General features: G+C 38.0%; 1 protein-coding gene across 1 annotated transcript in view; it reads right to left on the bottom strand.

The window, feature by feature from the left end:
• LOC142150611 (uncharacterized) overlaps positions 1 to 24133 on the bottom strand; it is a 42603-nt gene that overhangs the window by 4386 nt on the left and 14084 nt on the right. Inside the window, exons 3-5 of the mRNA XM_075205810.1 lie at positions 20928 to 21050; positions 20684 to 20694; positions 16516 to 17245 (exon numbers count right to left, since the gene is read on the bottom strand). Coding sequence (XP_075061911.1) covers positions 16516 to 17245; positions 20684 to 20694; positions 20928 to 21050 — 864 coding nt within the window. The remainder of the gene's footprint in view (positions 1 to 16515; positions 17246 to 20683; positions 20695 to 20927; positions 21051 to 24133) is intronic.

The raw sequence follows: 24133 nt of genomic DNA, 5'->3' as shown, positions 1-24133 counted from the left end.
ACTATGAAGTAGCGTGTTGTGACTCATCACTTCACCCTGACCAAGTTGCTGTGTGTTCAGTCTTTGCCGTTATCTCAAGTTATCCTATCATTCAATTATACCAGTATCCATTACTATTACTTGGCAGCACCCCCTAGTCTGTAGCTACTATTTCTCAGTACTACTGCTACCTGTGTTACCAGTGAGCTATGAACTTTTAACTCTTGTATTTGAATTCTCTTGTTTATCCATCGTGTCTAAAACTCCACTACCATCTGCCAGCACTCGTTTGGGAGACCGCGACCTGCGGGACAGGAGCAGTGAAGTCCATATTCCCTTGTGGGGATCACTGGCAAAGACCTCCTACCCATTAGACTCCACACTAATGGGCGAGGTCCATCTCGGCAGAGACAAGGGATCTATTAATTCATTCAGAGTCATGACAGCCGGTAATGACATTGCCATTTTAAATCTGCCCTGTAAAGTCTGCAAGAATTGGCGATTTTCAGAATGTGTGGATTGATACATTTACCCCCAGGGCAATTACAGCCTTGCTCAGAGAATTTTGTTTGATGATTCATAGAAAATGCACCGTAAGGGGCGTGGCCTGGACGCCATAGTAGCTGGCAGCATTTTCTAAGAGCTCCTCGATCCACTCTAGGAAAAACCCTCTTTCCCTTAAAATACCCGTATTCTGGCTGGCCAAATCGGGTCCTGGTGGAACTGGGAGGCGTTAGAGTGCACTTGGGCTCAAGTGTGACTGCTGGACCCGTCGGACGGAAAGATAGTACACTGTGGACATCGGAACCCGGCCGGGTTGCATCTTCCCTGTAAATAGCCCCTCTCCTGCTGTACAACTTACCGGCAAACGAGCCTCCGCCGGGGTCAGGACATCGCTGGTCGCCTTAGTTAGTGCGGGGGCCTAATTCCGGTTCAGAAGCCTGGGCCTCAGGTAACAACTGTAATATGCTAAGACATTCAGCGCTATCTGGTTCTCACGAAACACAAGAATAGGTGCAGATAAACTCCACCTTAATCACAATGCAAACTTGTTCAGCCCTTCATTAACAAGTATTGTAGAACAGTTCATATATTCGTCTCTATCTTGCAGAGATGTTAATGATGATCTTTTCACATCATAAGTAGTTTATTTCAAAGAAATAAGCACCTCCCCATCACCTTCGTGGTAATAATATAAGATGGACTCCTACCAGATTGTAGAATAATGTGAGCTTGTAAGTATTTAGAGGACTTCTCCCAACTTAGAATTCCTGTATAACAAATATCTCGCTGTTCATCTCCTCTCCAACATGGATGACATCAGTTCCAATTCACAAAAGGGAAATAAACAGAATCTGGCGTGATATCGTTTAAATTTTCCAAAATGTATTAAAACTACACATAAAATCACAATAATAAGTGAATACTCCTACCAGAGATATGGTCTTTATCGCATATAGGGAAGAAATCAGATGTTATTGATCCCGGGCTATTTTTCTTCACTTTTATGCCATACAGTCAATCTCTAGCAAGCTGTTAAAATGTCTTCATAAATCAGTCATACCGCTCCGACGTGTTTCAACCGTCTTGCGGTATTTGTCAAGGAGATATGACTGATAATAAAACCCATAGCTACTTAAACCGGATGTAGCCAATCCGGAATAGTTATGATATCAATATGTCACGCTATGTTAAATATAAATGAAATTGTATATTCGATGTGCTAAATAATGCAATATGTTCCGATGGGCATAAAATGAGACATAAAATACAATTCAGATATCTACATCTCTTAAAAATAATAAATCCATCGTAACTAAACCGGATATGGCGTATCAATATCAGTGGGAATCTTGGGAAATGTAGTTCACACTTCATACAGGGCTCCAAATGTCAAAAATCGGATGTGACGTATCGCTACTAGCCCTCACTGATATCAATATAATCCACAGTGCATGATATATATCGCTAATACATCTGACATATTGGGTAGAAATATACATTAAATATAAAACATAAAACATAATTTCATGACTTTATGCACTGTAGAACTCAGATCACCAAAAGTGGCGTATCGTTACCAGAGCTTAATGTTGTAATGCAGTCTATAATGTGTAACATACATCGTCAAACCATCTGATATATTCAGTTGGGATTTACAATAAATATAGAACACAATATCATGACTGTCAAGTGTATATAACCGAAAGAGAAAGGGGCACGGCTTTTTGACTCTAGAAGTGAAGTGAGGGATTGAGGAGGACTCCTGAGATACTCCCCAAGAGAGTTGCTGATCGCCCAGCGCTGCTCCTGACATCCCCTTGGAGCCACCGAGGCTGTTCACTGCTCTCTTCAGTGAAACGTATTCAGAGTGGGAACTGTGACCAGGATTGGCTGATCATCCTGACAGCGCTGCGCTACAGGTCAGTCTGGGGCTTTCAGAGAGGGATCTACATTCAACTTGATACCAAGGATCCCCACAGTTGAAAAGTTTACTGAATGCCTGTGTTGCCTGTGTAGCTTATGCCAAGCTGAGAGTAAAACTATCCACCCCAGCCTCTATTATCTACCTGCTGCAGATCCTGATCAGCTAAAATCAAAATCATCTGCTTTACTCAGTTGCTCCAACACTTTCAGTACCCAGGCTGTAATTTATCTATAGACCCACTATCAGTCCTATTTGCTGCGGGTTGCCGCCATCTAGTGGTCATATGTTTTATTGCAATGTATTGACTGGGTGACAGCTGCCAGATGACAGTGAATCCAGTTTTAGCTAATATTCGCATGTAAATTACCAGATGTTCTGACCACCGCCCGCATGTGTCCTACTATACGAGATTGAGCACGACTAAATCATAGGATCAAACCTCATGTTGTGTCAATAGTGTAACGTGGAAGGATCACCCGGTAATTAACTGACCTCCTTATCTATAACAATATAGAGCTCCGTCTGGTTACCTCCCTCCAGAGCTTCTGCAAAGTTGAGTCTGCATATCTGATTGACACTCCCATTAAACTAAGTGCCCTGACAATGTACCCAGATGGCTCCAAGAAGGATCAAAAAGCTTAACCCGCCTAGCACAACTGCGCAGCTTCCCTTCTTTAGACAAAACAAACAGCGATCTATGTCCCCCCTTCGGGAAGCGGGAAGTGGATGGGGTGATGACTCTAAACAGCTGGATATTACCTCGACATCTACCCCACCTTCTGAGTCCCCTATTCGTATGACCGATCCTGAGGCACCGATTTTGCTTAAGTCAATGCAATCCTTATTACCTTCTTTGAAAGCCGACTTATCATCGGAACTTAGAGCTTCCATGAAAGCCATTCAAGCAGATGTGGCTGCATTAGGTTCCAGGATGGTCCAGCTAGAGAACAAGTCAGAAGAGGTGGTCTCCTCACATAATGAGCTAATTACATCTCATGAACAACTGGGGGCAGAGGTTGCCACCATGAGGGATAAGATGGAGGATATGGAGGATAGATCGCGTCGCAACAACCTCAAAATTCGGGGAATACCAGAGCAGATCTCAAATGCAGATTTACCATCCTTTGCCACAAATCTGTTTCAGAAACTTCTCCCTTCTGCTTCCATATTAGACTTAAACATTGACCGCATACACCGGCTCCCTAAAAATAAGAGAGTTCCGGACAACGTTCCCAGAGATACCTTATTATGCATCCACTTCTTCCATATTAAGGAACGTATCCTGTGGGCAGCCAGGGAAGCATAGGGCACAGATCTCCTACAGGATATTCAAGTGCTCCCAGATTTTTCCCAACACACATTGGCGAAGCGAAGAGCTTTCCAATCAGTCACTAGAGCTCTAAGAAGTAATGATATTTCCTACAGATGGGGTTTCCCAGTGAAACCATTAATCTACAGACACAACGTGCTACATATCATAAACTCAGTTGAGGAAGGGACAAAGCTCCTAATTTCCTGGAACCTTCCGGTTATACAGTCTGATCCCAAAGCTAGAACCCACATTTCCAACGATTGGTCTACTCAGGGGGGATCGAGACATAGTGAATCTCCTTCTCGGGAGGAACTCCCTAGTTCGGTTTGAGCTCTTTCTTATTTGGACTGAGACCCAAGTACACATTCTTCCTCTGATAATGAAAATAGTCGGTCAGAGTTATACAAACTCTCCGGGGACACTTCTCCTTAAAGACAATACAGAAAGATCCGTTGAAGCAAGTACTTATCAAGTCCATCCGACTATTTCTGGGCTAAACTTACAATTATTCTCTAACAACCCTCTGACCCACAAACCAAACTACATTGTGAACACATTTAGTTCCACTAATCACTTTTTCTATTTTAATCTGTTAGATCCAATATACACTCTGATACACTTATCATCATGTATAAACTCCTATTTTGCTATAAACTGCAAATGTGTGAGCATGACTTCCATACAGCTTTGTCAATCACCTGTCTTGTTCGTGACCAACTATAAAGTGCTGTGGAATATGTTAATGCTGTATAAATCAAAGTTTTTATTAACAATTGTCTGTAAAGTAACATATGTAACTAACCCCTAACCCTCTAATCCCCGCCGCCTCTTCGCCACCTTCAGCACTCTCTTGGCCCCCTCCCCTCCCCCCCCCTCCCTCCTCCCTGACTGCCTCCGATTTCGCCTCCTTCTTCTCCCCTAAAATCAAGGCCATCCGACTTGAAATCTCCTCCTCCACTCTCTCTTTCACCCCTCCCACTCTTCCGTCCTCCCCCTCCCTCCTGTTATTATTCTACTATTTATATGCATTTATCTTGTTTTTCCTGATTTTATATTTACCAGCAACTACTTTTACCTGTTATTATTCTTGCCTATTTCCATTGTCCTTATTACCTCTCCTTCTGTTATTCCTTGCCTTCCACGCCCTAATTGGTTGTTGTCCTCCATCTTGCTATTGTCTCCCTGCTTATTCTTACCTGTTATCCGCTGTCCTTATTATCTGACTGTTCTGCTATCATTCTTACCTGTTTTCATTGTCCTTAATATCTCACTGTACTGTTGTTCCATGCCCTCCACGCCCTAATTCGTTATTGTCTTCCACCTTGTCATTGTCTTCCTGCCATTGTTCTTACCTGTTTTTCACTGTCCCCACTATCTCACTGTTCTGTTACTCTCTCTCCCTACTATGCCTCCCCGCTCTCACTCCATACCCATACTCTCCCCCCGCCCTACCTCTCCCGTTCCTCCCCGCCCTCCCCTGCACGCTGCTCATCTTGCTAACCTCATCCCCATTTCATCCCCATTTCCCCCCTCTCTTCTCCCCCTTTCTTCTGTGCCCTCTGGAATGCCAGATCCGTCCGCAGCAAACTAACTGCTATCCACGATCTCCTTTAACCTTCTTGCCGTTACTGAAACCTGGCTCTCCGATTCTGATACTACTTCCCCCGCTGCCCTCTCCTATGGTGGCCTCTCCTTCACCCACTCCGCCAGGCCTGGTGCCCGCCCAGGCGGTGGAGTAGGCCTCCTCCTCTCCTCCACCTGTACTTTTCGTTTCATTCACCCTGAACCCTCTCTCTCTTTCTCCTCCTTTGAAGCTCACTCCATCCGCCTCTTCTACCCCATTCACCTCCGCGTCACTGTCATCTACCGCCCCCCTTGGCCCCACCTCCCTCTTCCTTGACAACTTTGCTAGCTGGCTTCCCCAACCCTGGCACTCCAAATTTACCCGCTTCCTCTAAAAATGCTCCAGTACCGCCGAACGTCATTGGAGAAAATCCCGCTCCCTGGCTGACTTCCTCCACTTTAAATTTATCCTTTCATCCTACAGCTCTGCACTCTCACTCGCTAAACAATCTTTCTTTAAATCCCGAATCTCTTCCCAGTCCTCTAACCCCCGCCGCCTCTTCGCCACCTTCAGCACTTTCCTGGCCCCCTCCCTTCCCCCCCCCCTCCTCCCTGACTGCCTCCGATTTCGCCTCCTTCTTCTCTAAAATCCAGGCCATCCGACTTGAAATCCCCTCTTCCACCCCTCCCACTCTTCCGTCCTCCCTCCCAACCACTTTTTCCTCCACTCCTTCCGCCCCACCATCGGCGAGGAAGTCCATTCTCTCATTTCATCCCCCCCCACTACCTGTCCCCTGGATCCCATCCCCTCCCACCTTCTTCGGTCCCTTTCCCCCACCACCTGCTCCCACCTCGCTCACCTCTTTAATCTCTCCCTCTCCACTCCCCTCCTCCTTCAAACATGCTCTCGTATCCCCCATTCTAAAGAAACCTAATCTTGACCCCACTTCTCTCTCGAACTATCGCCCCATATCTCTTCTCCCCTTTGCCTCCAAAATTCTCGAGAGGCTCGTCTGCAGCCGTCTCACCTCCTACCTTTCTGAACACTCCCTCCTTGATCCTCTCCAGTCTGGTTTCCGCCCCCTCCACTCCACTGAAAATGCCCTGGCTAAAGTCACCAATGACCTCCTCTCTGCTGAATCCAGGGGCCACTTCTCCCTTCTCATCCTCCTTGACCCCTCTGCAGCCTTTGACACCATTGAACACCCCCTCCTCCTTCACAATCTCCAGTCTTTCGGCCTCTCCGGCCCAGTCCTGTCCTGGTTCACCTCTTACCTTACTCACCGATCCTTCTCTGTCACCACCTCTGGGTCTCTCTTCCCCCCGTCCACCCTTCCAGTTGGGGTCCCTCAGGGCTCTGTTCTGGGACCCTTACTCTTATCTATATACACCTCCTCCCTGGGTGAACTCATCAGCTCCTTTGGCTTCAGCTACCACCTTTACGCTGATGACACTCAACTATACCTCTCCTCTCCTGATTTCTTTCCCTCCCTCCTCTCTAGGGTGTCCGCCTGCCTCTCTGCCATCTCCTCCTGGATGTCCTCTCGATTCCTATAACTTAACCTTGCCAAAACTGAGCTCATAGTTTTTCCTCCCTCTCATACCTCATCCCCTTCTGACCTCTCCATCACTGTCGACAACACCTCTTTCTCCCCTGTCCCCCAACTTCGCTGCCTTGGTGTCATCCTCGACTCCTCTCTCTCCTTTGGCCCCCACATCCTCTCTCTTGCTAAATCCTGCCACTTCCAGCTGCGTAACATCGCTCGCATCCGGCCCTTCCTCTCCCAAGATGCCACCAAATTCCTTATCCACTCTCTGATCATCTCCCGCCTGGACTACTGCAACTTCCTCCTCACTGGTCTCCCCCGCTCTCATCTTGCTCCCCTTCAATCTGTTCTTAACGATGCTTCTAGGCTTATTTTCCTTTCTCGGCGCTCCTCTTCTGTCTACCCCCTCTACCTAGCCCTTCACTGGCTCCCATTCCCCTTTAAGCTCCTCACACTCACCTACAAGGCCCTCGCCAACTCCACTGCGCCCTACATCTCCACCCTCCTCTCTATTCATGCTCCATCCCGCCCTCTCTGTTCTGCCTCTGACGTCGCCTCTCTTCCCCCTATATAACCTCCTCCCATGCACGTATCCAAGACTTCGCCCGCGCTGCCCCCCTCCACTGGAACAAGTTCCCTCCCTCCATCAGAACTTCCCCTAATTTGTCCAGTTTCAAACGGGCCCTAAAAACTCCTCTTTTTTTTAAAGCCTTTCTGTCTCCCACTTAACTTCCTACCTTATCTTCTGCCTTCGTCCCCCTACTCTCCCTCTCTCCCCTGCGTCTCTCTCTGTCTGTCCACCCCTCCTCTTAGATTGTACGCTGCTCTAAGCAGGTCCTTCTCTCCTCCTGTTTCCACCAGTTCTAACTCTGCTCTCCAGGTACTTATTCCCCCTCCTCCTCGAGGGTCCTCCACCCCACGTCCACTCTCCTTCCCTCCTCCCCCCTGGGGGTCTCCCTGTCTTCTGAGCCCTCCTTCTTGGGGCCTCCTCTTGGGCGGATCCTGCCTCCCCCTTCCCCGCCCTCTCAAGCTGTGCATTGAGCTTATTGAGTTACTGTGCTTACTCTTTACTGTACTGTGCTGTCTCCCATTGTATTGTAATTTGTTTGTCCCTGTACGGCGCTACGGACACCTTGTAGTGCCTTATAAATAAAAATTAATAATAATAATAATAATAAAGCCAAATGTTTACATTTCAGTACAGGTTGAAAAATTCATAGTTAATACATTTGCTGTATATTAACATGGATAACTGGTGTTTGTGGGTATTTTGGTTGTTGGGTGCCAGATTGTCAGCCCTGCATCAAATATCAACTCTGTTTTCAGCTTCTAAAATGCATAAGAATGTAAAATATTTACTAACAATGAAAAAATATATTAATTCCAAAAATAAAAAAGAATCTGCACATTCATCCACATCTCAATCTTTATGCATCATCAAGTGTTATGGAGGCAGCTGTTGTACATGTTTTGCAGAGAGGATATTTCATCTTGCAGTTCAAGGTGGCCATCGGTACACTCTTTCTGTTGTTTTATGTGTGGAAGGTGCACGACCATTTACAGTCTGAATAAAGACCTGAGTTTTGCACCAGCTGAGAGCTGGAAGAGATTACGTCTCATGCTGTACTTTAAATTGGATACATTTTAAACCTCCATATTGAACTTAAACAATGTAATAAAAAGGTTGATTGACAAAAACTCGTCACATGAAATATTAAAAAAAAATCCTTTATTTCTAAGGCACCAGAACGGATTGGACAACCAGCAAAATAAAATAATATGTACATGAGCAATAAAATTGTATACGTACAGGCAGCAAGCTTACATTATTATACCCTGTAAAATAACATAAAGAAAACACTTGGAAAGAGGGACTTGCGTGGGAGTCAGCAGCATAGAGATGGTAATGGAGGCCAAAGTAGCTGATACCATCACAGAGGGAAGAATTATAGAGGGAGAGGAGGGGGACGAGAACAGATTATTGGGTGACAGGTAGTGGCAGAGGAGGGAAAATAGAGACAGAAATAGAGACCCATAAGGAGTGGATGGTGAGTAGAAGTTGAACCATATAAGGGCAGTTTCACAGAAGCAAATTAAGAGAAGGGTTTACTAAAGGAGAGGGTGGTCAATGGTGTCTAGTTGTGCAGAGGTCTAGAAAGATAAGCAGGATGAAAAAACACTTAAATGTGAATCCTCTGGTGTATGGTCAGCTTTGACTTCTGTGTAAACATTTTATCACACTTACAGCATTGATACGGCCCCTCTCCTGTTAGACTCATTGTGTGTTTAATGAGTAACAAGCTATAAAAGGCTGCTCCTTTTCTGATAATTAAAGAAGCTTGTGTGAATCCTCAAGTTTTATAAGAGCTGACTTCTGTAGTCGATATGACTTATGGGTGACTCATATATTCAGTATAGAATGTCATTCTATGTGTGTCCTCTTCTGCTGCTAGAAGGAATCCTGCTCATTAATCTACCTGTTAAAAAATATATATATTTTATACCAAAGTTATATAAATGTAAATTGTACACATTGTTTGTAAGCTGTTGGGAATAAATTGTACATAATTAAGAAATGTTGATTATCTCATCTTGGTGTACATTCTGATTTCAGACACATATATATATAGTAAAAAGGAAAGATCAGAACAAAAAGGCGCCTAGTAGTGCAGTAATTTCCAAATCAAAACTGACAACGTCCCAAAATGTGCTCATACCAATGTGCACAACATGAATCAGGATTATCTGATTATCTCTAGATTCTAAAGCTTCTTCATAGTGAGGACTCCAGATCAAAAGTTATACATTCAAATTGAAAAGGAATACAAATAGTGTAATAAGCTTCGGATAACTGTAATCATAAGATAGAAGTGATACATACACAGTGGATAAAAACAAATCCTGTGTATCTGATTTATAAAAGATTAAATGGGGAATCAAACAATAAACATTAGATCATATTTGTATAAATAACTGAACATTCACTCAATGAATCATTGTTCCCCTCTTTGATATTTAAATGAACATGAAAGTTTTAGTGCTGAATTAGTTTACCAAAGTGCTCATGAAAATATCCTATATAATCCCATAGTACTAATAGTGAATATATCAATATATATTATACATTTGATACCACAGCACTGATAGAGAAAAATTGTACTCATGATACCACAGTACTGATAGAAAAAGAATTCACGATAGTGTACTCTTATTATTATATTTATGATTGCTAGATTGCAATATTAGCTATAGAAATATTACTAAGAGAAGAATATAAACAATTATAAATCACAAAATCTGCAATCACATGTGTATGGATCAATATATTCTAATGCATAATATAGTTACCTTACTCTGTAGATTTCTCCTTCAGTCTCTTTTCCTCATACTCATTCTTACTGTTCCATCCTTCCAGCTCTCCAGCCACCAACTAACTAACACCAGCCTGATACAGCCTATTTATAGTCATTCCTCCCCATCTCTCTTCAATAGTTCCCGGGATGACCAAAACTTATTCCCACACTGTTTGTCTTCAGGTAAAATTTAAATTAGGTTCTCATAAAATTAAATTATTTAATCAGAGCAGCTTCAGTTTCTGGTGTATTGTTGTACAGTTCTTTGACATGTAAATGAGGTATAAACATTCCTAAGGTCACTTACAACAAAGGAGAATTGTAATTTGATCTTGGTTGGTGGAAACATCCTGCTTCCTAATTAGATCACAGCAGTCTCTGACATCCTATTATGTCAACAAATGGAACTTTTGGTTAAGATTCTCCTATTGTCTAGGCAGAGAGAGCCACAATCCTCTCTTTTGTTCAGATTTAGCTCGTTTGAGGTGATTACTGACTCCACACATCTCATGTAGTCTATAATGTTTTAGAAACATAAGAACTAATATTAATGTGAAGTATAATAATATATAAGAATACTGTGAAATTAGGATACAGGACAAAAATTTACTAATAAGATACTCAGGTGTTTACCTCTCGGAAAAACTTGTGACAGCAGCAATTTATTGGTTAGAGGGAGACCAGTGTCAGTATCTAATCTCTGAACATTCGCAATGAGTGCTGCCAGGATTTGAAGAAGTATCAATCATATTCTATATATTTCATACATTTACCCTGTACTAGCTGAACAGAATAAACAAAGAATCATACATGCATTTATGTTTAAGACAATGTCGGAATACGTTAAAATAAATATGGCCATATATTGTTTGAACGAATAATCTATAACAATAGGTTATAACAATTTTAATGATTTAGAAACATGTGAATATTGAAGAAGAGATTCAGGAATTGATTATATGATATAGGGAAATAGTCCTAATTATTATATTTTCAATAGACACAAAAAAATATGAAATCAGATCAAATCAATTCTTCCCTTTGACATTTTTATATGGTTCACTATTCTTCTTTCTGATACACCTTCTTGACTATCAATTGTAAATTATGTTACTGCTTTTAGACTAATTAATGTTCAGTGGGGGGATTGAACATTTTAACATTACCAAAAGAATTATATAAGTTTTATATATTTATATTTCCCAGTATAAGAGTGGGCCTCTACATATAATAAACAGCACTTTCCTCCGCTTTGTATACATTAGTATGAAGATCAAGAAAGTAGCAGGGTAAGATCCTACTGGTGGATACACTGAGGTTGGTTGGGTCCTGGACTTATAAGGAAGTGGAGGGTTTTAGAGATTCAAAGTAAGTTTTTTATGGTGGATGACAAAGGGGGTAAGTAATAAAATTGGATGTTCCCAAGGAGAAGGAACTGAGCACAAGAGGGCAAAATAGAATAGTTACAGCTTTGTTCAGCGAATTTTGACGGAGCCTGTGCAAGTGTCTGATATGCTCAGTAATATCACCTCACTGCTTCCAGAGAACTATAAATACAGCTGCATAAGTGTGAGAAGCAGTGGTACATTTTATGTACTTCCGAAAGTACATAAAAATGAGAGAAGACCACATGGCAGACCAATAGTTTCAGGTCTAGACAACCTAACGGAGAAAGCTAGTATATATGTTTACACCTATTTGAGAGAATTTGAATTCTCCTTGCCTTCATATGTACAAAACACCTTAGATGTCCTTAGTAAAATACAACATATCACGAGAACACTTGGTTATGTACATGTGATGTGGAGGCTCTATACACTAGTATTGAGCATCAAAAAGATTTAGAAGCTGCCAGACAATTTTTTGAGACCAAAGTGAGAAATGAACATAAAAGCTTTGTTCTAAACCTATTAGAATTTGTCCTGACAAAGAACTTTTTTTACATTTGATGACAAGTTCTTCTTACAGGTGAGGGGCACGGCGATGGGGACGACTTGTGCCCCAAGCTATGCCAATCTCTACATTGTGTGGTGGGAAAGAGAGATAGAGTTCACCACCGAAAATGAGATCTACACACATCATGTTGTTTTATTTTTAAGATTCATATAAAGGAGATAACGAGATTCTCATAAGATTTATTAACCATCTGAATGTCAATCAAATGAATCTTAAACTCACTTTTGATATCAATTCTGAGAAGATAACCTTTCTAGACCTTACAATTTTTGTTACAGATCAGAAAGAACTTTCTAGTGACATTTTTAGGAAGAAAACAGCAACAAACAGTATTCTCCACGCAACTAGCTCTCATCTCCCTTCTACAATTCGTAGTATCCCTAAAGGAGAATCTCTCCGTATGAGAAGAAAACTGTGGTGATTTAGCTACTATTGACAAAAGAGCTAAGGAGTTACGTGAAAGACTCCTGAAAAGAGGGTATAGCCATAATTTAATCAAAAAAGCATATAGAGAAACTAGAACTATTAAAAGAGATTATTTAATCTTTCAACAAAGACAACATAAATCAGAAAATACAATCATTAGATTTGTTAGTACCTTCAACAATCAGTGGCAGGAAATTCAATCTATCCTACAAAACCATAATCACAACTTGAAATTAGATCCAGATCTTCAAGAGATAATGGGAAACAGAATACTTACCAGCTGGAGGAGATCGAAGAATCTTCGTGACTTATTTATACATAGTCATTTTCAGGACAATTCAAAACAGATGACAATTAGAAAAACAATAACTGGATTTTACCCTTGTGGGAAATGTAAAGTCTTCAAGTATACAAAGAAGACCTACCAATTTATGGATAAATTTGCTAATCGCCACACCATTAAAAGCTTTATTAATTGTGACACACAAGGTGTCATATATTGTCTCACCTGTCCTTGTGAGTTAAGCTATATCAGGATAACTAGCAGACATTTTAAACATCGACTGCTAGAACATGTAGGCAACATTCTGAATGCCGAACAAGATGCCAAGATAATTAAAACTTTTACTTCATTAGCCAGACATTTCTTAAAGGCACATAACAACAACCCAAAATACTTAGTAGCTTATGGAATGGAAAAAATAAATCTTGGAACTAGAGGTGGCGATATTAAACATACGTTGTTGAAACATGACGCAAAAATGATCTTCTTAATGGGGACAATTTATCCTAAGGGATTAAATGACAACAATAATTATACAGCTTTTCTCTGATTGATGGAGTGATATAATTAGATCCAAATGGATTATCATATGGACCCTCACTGTATTTCATTTGCTAATACTGATACATTTTGGTGGAACCACAGCCATAATAAATTATGCAAGGGACCATTATACAGAATTTTTATTTGACTTTAACTGCCAATATTAATATATCTGGGTGGAACTATAGTTACATAATGAGTTATATATATTAAGATTCAATAAACTCTTAATGATTTAGTTATAATTATATATAATCTACACTATTTAGTGTCTTGTAGGGAGACATATATAAGAGTATACTTAATTTGAATTTATGTAATTGTTAAAATAAGAAAAATGTCATTATTATTATTATAATATAGTTTTTGTCACTTAATATCACATAAAACTAATATAAAGAACAAAAAAATGAAAAGTAATAAATTAAATAATATAAATAAAAACAAAAAATGTAAAAAAAATAAAATAATAATATATAAAATAAATATTAATTAATAATAAAAATAAAAAATAATGAATAATTAATTTAAAAAAATTAAATATAAAAATAGTCAAAAATATTAACAATTATTCCACAAATTAATGAATATGTTATAACAAAATAACACACTATTAATATTAGTCACATCATCACTTACCTCACTTTGGATATAACAATCCCTTATTATAGTTTCATTTGGATACTTTAATACCTTATCTTCAACACTTTTTGGCATCATAGCACTTTATTTATACATTATTTTCACTTTATTTTCTTTTTTGCTTTAATTTGATTCATAATTTTATTATGGTACATATCTGAATTCTATATCACCAAAAACAATATATAGATCTAACTCACTGATCTTTAGTGATCGTGATTAATTATAGCTTACTTGATCATCTATGATTAAGATCTGCTAGACCTAGTAGCAACTATAGTAAATCCCGTATTATTAAGCCGTATTATTACGTTTATTTATTATTCCGTTCCTTATTATCGGCAATGCAATGCATTTGGACCAATAGAAATCCGAATGGGAGGAGTTCGGATTGTAACCATCAGAGATTGGCTGTATATTATGCCAATCACTTTGATAACACTCTTTCTGATAGGTGGAGACACCCTCATGTCATGAGGTTAGCCCCACACTGACCGCCGCTGTAGACTTGAAAGCTGTTTGAGAGTATAATTTATAATACTGGCGCCACTGCCACTACATAACTGGAAGCTGATTGAGAGTATAACAAACAATACTGGCACTTCCACTACATATCTAACAAATGAGACTATCTTTTACCTGATGTGGTATATGGATCTAAGAAGAATGGGAGCTAATTGAGAGACTAGCGAGTTATATAATATTGATGTTACTGCTATATATAATCACGAGACCATCCACATCAGGTCTGTAATATAGAAACTATGACTCGCTACAACAAATCCTAGTTAGTGTGGAGCCTTTCTAGGTAGATAGCAAATCATCTCCGTGTATTACTAAAGCTGATCAAGAGAATAGTGAGTAACACTGGTGTCATTATCATATATGCATTTAATGAGATTATTCACAGCCAATGTATTTGGAGATATGAAATAAGGGTATTACTCTACCTCTATTATATATTATGCTCCCCGTTATATTAAGGCAAGTTACCTGGTGCACCCAGTCACTTTTAATTACACACAGTGATTTTATTGAAGATATACTATTATATATCGCTGATTTAATCTAAACATTAAAAGTTACGTTTTAAAAGTTAATATCCTTTAATATTGAGAACCAATGTGCACCTATTTATTTCCTTTCAACTTTGTTGAAGATTGTACATGGCAAGGAGAGGACCTGGGAGGAGTGAGGGTGTTCCGCACACAGTACAGAGTAAGCATACAGTGCACATTGTTTTGCAGAGACGAAATTTCATTTTGTGGTTCAAGGTGGCCATCGGCACACTCTCGCTGTTGTTTGCTGTGTGGAAGGTGCACGATCATTTCCAGACTGCATAAGGACCTGAGTTTTGCGCCAGCTCAGAGCTGGAAGAGATTACGTCTCATCCTATACATTAAATTGGATACATTTATAACCTCCATATTAAACTCCAAACAATGTAATAAAAAGGTTGACAGACAAATAATCGTCACATGGAATATTCAAAAAATCCTTTATTTCTAAGGCACCAGAATGAGTTTGACAACCAGCAAAATAAAATAATATGTATGTGAGCAATAAAATTGTATACGTACATGCAGCAAGCTTACACTATTATACCCTGTAATATAACATAAAGAAAACACTTGGAAAGAGGGACTTGCGTGGGTGTCAGCAGCATAGAGATGGTAATGTAGGGCAAAGGAGCTGATACCATCACAGAGGGAAGAATTATAGAGGGAGAGGAGCCGGGGGACGAGAACAGATCCATGGGGGATTCTGATAGGTAGTGGAATGAATAAACACTTAGATGTGACCTTAGTGAGGGTGGCTTCATTGGAGTGGAGGGGATAAAAACCAGATTGAAGAGGATCAAGAAAGGGAGTGGGAGGAAAGGAAGATAGTGATATGGTTGTAGCCCCTATTACCAGTCCCTCTCATGATTATTTAATCGGTTTGCAGAGTGAATCGAATGCACTTTGTAAATTACCTCCACTGTGTGTAAGTGACATGGACACTTTAAATGTGCTACTGGTTTAAAATAAGAACATAATAAAAAACATTCAACTTCATTAGTATCTTAATAAACCACAAGACACCTCGGGACTTCTATGTCATTGTTGGTTGATATACAGTTGCTCTCGATTACAGGGAGACCATCCCAGGGGAAAAATTCTCAATGTTAGTCGTTTCAATCTAAAAAATATTTGATTTTACATACAACATTTGCCACATCCAGTAAATGAAAATTGATTCTCTCCTTTGTGAATATTATAATGATTAAACAAGTTAACTTGTCTATGAAATACATGCTCTATTCGGAAACAAGTGACTTCCTTGTGTGACCTCTCTGGTGAGTAAGAAGTGTTATCTTTTGTTTAAAACATTTGTTACATTCAGAGCACAGAAATTATTTCTCTGCTGTGTGGCTCCTCTGATGCCTAACAAGGTGTGAATCAGTCTTAAAACACTTGCTACATTTAGAACATGAAAAGGGCTTCTCTCCGGTGTGAATCATGTGGTGTCTAACAAGGTTTGACTTCTGGTTAAAACATTTGTTACATTCAGAGCATGAAAATGGTTTTTCTCCTGTGTGAATCCTCTGGTGCATGATTAAATGTGAATTGGTACAAAAATGTTTGTTACATTCAGAGCATGAATATGGTTTTTCTCCTGTATGAAACCTCTGATGTAGGATTAAGTTTGAATTGGACCCAAAACATTTACTACATTCGGAGCATGAAAATGACTTCTCTCCAGTGTGAAGCCTCTGGTGACTAATAAGGTATGATTTCTCTTTAAAACATTTGTTACACTCAGAGCATGAATATGGCTTTTCTCCAGTGTGAAACCTCTGGTGTCTAATAAGGTGTGACTTCCGTTTAAAACATTTACTACATTCAGAACATGAAAATGGGTTTTCTCCTGTGTGGATCCTCTGATGTTCAACAAGAAGTGACTTGGAAGTAAAACACTTGTTACATTCAGAACAACTAAACATTTTTTCTCCTGTGTGACTTCTCTGGTGTATGATTAATTTTAAATTGGTACTAAAACATCTACTACATTCACAACATGAAAATGGCATCTCGCCTGTGTGAATCCGCAGGTGTATAATCAGCTGTGACTTCCATCTAAACATTTTATCACACTCAGAGCATTGATATGGTCTCTCTCCTGTGAGACTCATTGTGTGTTTAATGAGTAACAAGCTATAGAAGGCTGATTCTATTCAGAAAATGAAAATAGCTTGTGTGAATCCACAAGCTTTATAAGAGCTAACTTCTGTAGTCGATATGACTTGTGGGTGACCCAGATATTCAGTATAGAATGTTGATCTATGGGTGTCCTGTTCTGTTGCTAGAGGGAATCCTGCTCATTAATCCACCTGTTAAAAAAATATATATATTTTATACCAAAATCATACGAATGTAATATTTCCCTCTTGTTTGTAAGCTGTTGAGAATGGATTGTACATAATTAAGAAATTTTGATTTTTTTTTATCTTGGAGTACATTCTTATTTCAGACATATATATAGTAAAAAGGAAAGATCAAAACAAAAAGGCGCCTAGTAGTGCAGTAATTTCCAAATCAAAACTGACAACATCCCAAAGTATGCTAAAAAACACAATGTGAATCAGCCTCACACCAATGTGCATAACATGAATCAGGTTTATCTGATTATCTCTGGAGAGATTCCAAAGGGCCTTCCTGGTGTGGACTCCAGATCAAAAGTTATACATTCAAATAGAAAAGGAATACAAATAGTGTAATATGTTCTGGATAACTGTAATCATGAGATAGAAGTGATACACACACAATGGAAAAAACAAATCCTGTGTATCTGATTTATAAAAGATTAAATGAGGAATCACTCAATGAATCATTGTTCCCCTCTTTGATATTTAAATGAACATGAAAGTTTTAGTGCTGAATTAGTTCACCAAAGTGCTTGTGAAAATATCCTCTATAATCCCATAGTACTAATAGTGAATATACCAATATATATTATACATTTGATACCACACCACTGATAGAGAAAACTTGCACACATGACACCACAGTACTGATAGAAAAAAAAATTCACGATAGTGTGCTCTTAATATTATATTTATGATTGTTAGATTGCAATATTAGCGATATAAGTATTACTAAGACAAGAATACAAACAATTATAAATCACAAAATCTGCGATCACTTGTGTATGGATCAGTACATTCTAATGCATAATATAGTTACCTTACTCTGTATATTTATCCTTCAGTCTCTTTTCCTCATGCTCATTCTTACTGTTCCATCCTTCCAGCTCTCCAGCCACCAACTAACTAACACCAGCCTGATACAGCCTATTTATAGTCATTCCTCCCCATCTCTCTTCAATAGTTCCCCGGGTGACCAAAATTTATTCTCACACTAATTGTCTTCAGGTGAAATTTAAATTAGTCTCTCATAAAATTAAATTATTTCATCAGAACAGCTTCAGTTTCTCCTGTATACCTCCTTGACTTGTAAATGAGATATAAACATTCCTAATTTCATTAGATCTTGGCAGGTGGTAACATCTTGATTTCTAATTAGATCACTGCAGTCTCTGACATCCTGTTATGTCAACAAATGGACCTTTTGTTTAAGATTCTCCTGTTGTCTAGGCAGAGAGAGCCACAATCTTCTCTTTTGTTCAGATTTAGCTGGTTTCAGTTGATTACTGACTCAGCACAAATGAGAAACAAATCTCATGTAGTCTATAATGTTTTAGAAACATAAAAACTAATATTATTGTGAAGTATAATAATATATAAGAATACTGTGAAATTAGGATACAGGACATAAATTTACTAATAAGATACTCAGGTGTTTACCTCTCGGAAAAACTTGTGACAGCAGCCAATTTATTGGTTAGAGGGAGACCAGTGTCAGTATCTAATCTCTAAACATTTGGAACGAGTGCTGCCAGGATTTGAAGAAGTATCAATCATATTCTATATATTTCATACATTTACCCTGTACTAGCTGAACAGAATAAACAAAGAATCATACATGCATTTATGTTTAAGACAATGGCGAAATACGTTAAAATAAATATGGACATAAATTGTTTGAACGAATAATCTATAACAATAGGTTATAACAATTTGAATGATTTAGAAACATGTGAATATTGAAGAAGAGCTTCAGGAATTGATTATATGATATAGGGAAATAGTCCTAATTATTATATTTTCAATAGACACAAAAAATATTAAATCAGATCAAATCAATTCTTCCCTTTGACATTTTTATATGGTTCACTATTCTTCTTTCTGATACACCTTCTTGACTATCAATTGTAAATTATGTTGCTGCTTTTAGACTAATTAATGTTCAGTGCGGGGATTGAACATTTTAACATTACCAAAAGAATTATATAAGTTTTATATTTTTATATTTCCCAGTATAAGAGTGGACCTCTACATATAATAAACACCACTTTCCTCCGCTTTGTATACATTAGTATGAAGATCAAGAAAGTAGCAGGGTAAGATCATACTGGAGGATACACTGAGGTTGGTTGGGTCCTGGACTTATAAGGAAGTGGAGGGTTTTAGAGATTCAAAGTTAGTTTTTTATGGTGGATGACAAAGGGGGTAAGTAATAAAATTAGAGGTTCCCAAGGAGAAGACACTGAGCACAAGAGGGCAAAATAGGATAGTTACAGCTTTGTTCAGCGAATTTTGACGGAGCCTGTGCAAGTGTCCGATCTGCTCAGTAATATCACCTCACTGCTTCCAGAGAACTATAAATACAGCTGCATTAGTGTGAGAAGCAGCCGTACGTTTTATGTACTTCCGAAAGTACATAAAAATGAGAGAAGACCACCCGGCAGACCAATAGTTTTAGGTGTAGACAACCTAACAGAGAAAGCTAGTATATATGTTTACACCTATTTGAGAGAATTTGAAATCTCCTTGCCTTTATATGTACAAGACACCTTAGATGTCCTTAGTAAAATACAACATATCACGGTACATGAGAACACTTGGTTATGTACATGTGATGTGGAGGCTCTATACACTAGTATTGAGCATCAAAAAGATTTAGAAGCTGCCAGACAATTTTTTGAGACCAAAGTGAGAAATGAACATAATAGCTTTGTTCTAAACCTATTAGAATTTGTCCTGACAAAGAACTTTTTTTTACATTTGATAACAAGTTCTTCTTACAGGTGAGGGGCACGGCGATGGGGACGACTTGTGCCCCAACCTATGCAAATCTCAACATGGGGTGGTAGGAAATAGAGATAATGTTCACCACTGAAAATGAGATCTACACATGGCATTTTTTTTATGGCTAAGATTCATAGATGACATATTCCTCATTTGGAAAGGAGATAAGGAGATTCTAATAAGATTTATTAACCATCTGAATGTCAATCAAATCAATCTTAAACTCACTTTTGATATCAATTCTGAGAAGATAACCTTTCTAGACCTTACGATTTTTGTTACAGATCAGAAAGAACTTTCTAGTGACATTTTTAGTAAGAAAAGAGCAACAAACAGTATTCTCCACGCATCTAGCTCTGATCTCCCTTCTACAATTCGTAGTATCCCTAAAGGAGAATCTCTCTGTATGAGAAGAAACTGTGGTGATTTAGCTACTTTTGACAAAAGAGCTAAGGAGTTACGTAAAAGACTCCTGAAAAGAGGGTATAGCCATAATTCGATCAAAGCATATAGAGAAACTAGAACTATTAAAAGAGATTATTTAATCTTTCCACAAAGACAACATAAATCAGAAAATATAATCATTAGATTTGTTAGTACCTTCAACAATCAGTGTCAGGAAATTCAATCTATCCTACAAAAACATAGTCACATCTTTAAATTCGATCCAGATCTGCAAGAGATAATGGGAAACAGAATACTTACCAGCTGGAGAAGATCGAAGAATCTACTTGACTTATTTGTACATAGTCATTTTCAGGACAATCCAAAACAGATGACAATTTGAAAAACAATAACTGGATTTTACCCTTGTGGGAAATGTAAAGCCTGCAAGTATACGAAGAAGACCCATAAATTTGTGGAAAAATTTGCTAATCGCCACACCATTAAAAGCTTTATTAATTGTGACACACAAGGTGTCATATATTGTATCACCTGTCCTTGTGAGTTAAGCTTTATCGGGATGACTAGCAGACCATTTAAACGTCGACTGCTAGAACATGAAGGCAACATTTGTAATGACGAAGAAGATGCCAAGAGAATGAAAACTTGAACTTCAGTAGCCAGACATTTCTTAAAGGCACATAACAACAACCCCAAATACTTAGTAGCTTATGGAATGGAAAAATTAAATCTTGGAACTAGAGGTGGCTCTATTAAATAGACGTTGTTGAAACATGAAGCGAAAATGATCGTCTTAATGGGGACAATTTATCCTAAGGGATTAAATGACAACAATAATTATACAGCTTTACTCTGATTGATGGAGTGATATAATTAGATCTAATGGGATTATCATACTGACCCTCATTGTATTTCATTTGCTAATACTGATACATTTGGGTGGAACCACAGCCACAATAAATTATGCAAGGGACCATTATACAGGATTTTTATTTGACTTTAACTGCCAATATTAATATATTGGGGTGGAACTATAGTTACATAATGAGTTATATATATTAAGATATAATAAACTCTTTCTGATTTAGTTACAATTATATATAATCTACAATTGTTAGTGTCTTATAGGGAGAGATATATAAGAGTATACTTAATTTGAATTTATGCAGTTGTTTAAAAAAAGAAAAATGTCATTATTATTATAATATAGTTTTTGTCACTTAATATCACATAAAACTAACATAAAGAACACAAAAATGAAAAGTAATACATTAAATAATATAAATTAAAACTAAAAATGTAAAAAATAAAAAATGAAATACAAATACAAAATATAAAATAAATATTAATTAATATTAAAAAAAAAAAAAAGAATAATTAACAATTTTAAAAAATTGGACCAATAAAAATCCGAATGGGAGGAGTTCGGATTATAACCATCAGAGATTGGCTGTATATTATGCCAATCACTTTGATTAACACTCTTTCTTATAGGTGGAGACACCCTCACGTCATGAGGTTAAGCCCCACACTGACAGTATTTAATAACCGTCAGAACAGTCTCTCGGCTTGCCTTGAATAAGCACACAGCGAAACGCGCGTCAGTTCTGGATAACTGTAATCATGAGATAGAAGTGATATACACACAATGGAAAAAACAAATCCTGTGTATCAGATTTATAAAAGATTATATGGGGAATCACTCAATGAATCATTGTTTCCCTCTTTAATATTTAAATGAACATGAAAGTTTTAGTGCTGAATTAGTTTACCAAAGTGCTTATGAAAATATCCTCTATAATCCCATAGTACTAATAGTGAATATATCAATATATATTATACATTTGATACCACAGCACTGATAGAGAAAACTTGCACACATGACACCACAGTACTGATAGAAAAAGAATTCACGTTAGTGTGCTCTTAATATTATATTTATGATTGTTAGATTGAAATATTAGCGATATAAGTATTACTAAGACAAAAATACAAACAATTATAAATCACAAAATCTGCGATCACTTGTGTATGGATCAGTACATTCTAATGCATAATATAGTTACCTTATTCTGTATATTTATCCTTCAGTCTCTTTTCTTCATGCTCATTCTTACTGTTCAATCCTTCTAGCTCTCCAGCCACCAACTGACTAACACCAGCCTGATACAGCCTATTTATAGTTATTCCTCCCCATCTCTCTTCAATAGTTCCCCGGGTGACCAAAATTTATTCTCACACTGTTTGTCTTCAGGTGAAATTTAAAATAGTCTCTCATAAAATTAAATTATTTCATCAGAACAGCTTCAGTTTCTCCTGTATACCTCCTTGACTTGTAAATGAGATATAAACATTCCTAATTTAACTTACTACAAAGGAGAATTCTAATTAGATCTTGGCAGGTGGTAACATCTTGCTTTCTAATTAGATCACTGCAGTCTCTGACATCCTGTTATGTCAACAAATGGAACTTTTGTTTAAGATTCTCTTATTGTCTAGCCAGAGAGAGCCACAATCTTCTCTTTTGTTCAGATTTAGCTAGTTTGAGGTGATTACTGACTCCACACATCTCATGTAGTCTATAATGTTTTAGAAACATAAGAACTAATATTATTGTGAAGTATAATAATATATAAGAATACTGTGAAATTAGGATACAGGACAAAAATTTACTAATAAGATACTCAGGTGTTTACCTCTCGGAAAAACTTGTGACAGCAGCAATTTATTGGTTAGAGGGAGACCAGTGTCAGTATCTAATCTCTGAACATTCGCAATGAGTGCTGCCAGGATTTAAAGAAGTATCAATCATTCTATATATTTCATACATTTACCCTGTACTAGCTGAACTGAATAAACAAAGAATCATACATGCACTTATGTTTAAGACAATGGCGGAATACGTTAAAATAAATATGGACATATATTGTTTTAACAAATAATCTATAACAATAGATTATAACAATTTGAATGATTTAGAAACATGTGAATATTGAAGAAGAGATTTAGTAATTGATTATATGATATAGGGAAATAGTCCTAATTATTATATTTTCAATAGACACAAAAAAATATGAAATCAGATCAAATCAATTCTTCCCACTGGGATTTTTATATGGTTCATTATTCTTCTTTCTGTTACACCTTCTTGACTATCAACTGTAAATTATGTTGCTGCTTTTAGACTAATTAATGTTCAGTGGGGGGATTGAACATTTTAACATTACCAATAAAGTTATATAAGTTTTATATTTCCCAGTATAAGAGTGGGCCTCTACATATAATAAACAGCACTTTCCTCTGCTTTGTATACATTAGTATGAAGATCAAGAAAGTAGCAGGGTAAGATCCTACTGCAGGATACACTGAGGTTGGTTGGGTCCTGGACTTATAAGGAAGTGGAGGGTTTTAGAGATTCAAAGTAAGTTTTTTATGGTGGATGACAAAGGGGGTAAGTAATAAAATTGGAGGTTCCCAAGGAGAAGAAACTGAGCACAAGAGGGCAA

The sequence above is a fragment of the Mixophyes fleayi genome, chromosome 4, assembly GCF_038048845.1.
Source record: "Mixophyes fleayi isolate aMixFle1 chromosome 4, aMixFle1.hap1, whole genome shotgun sequence".
NCBI classification, from domain to species: domain Eukaryota; kingdom Metazoa; phylum Chordata; class Amphibia; order Anura; family Limnodynastidae; genus Mixophyes; species Mixophyes fleayi.
Note: the sequence above shows the minus strand (reverse complement) of the source record. Positions and strands in the feature narration are given on the sequence as shown.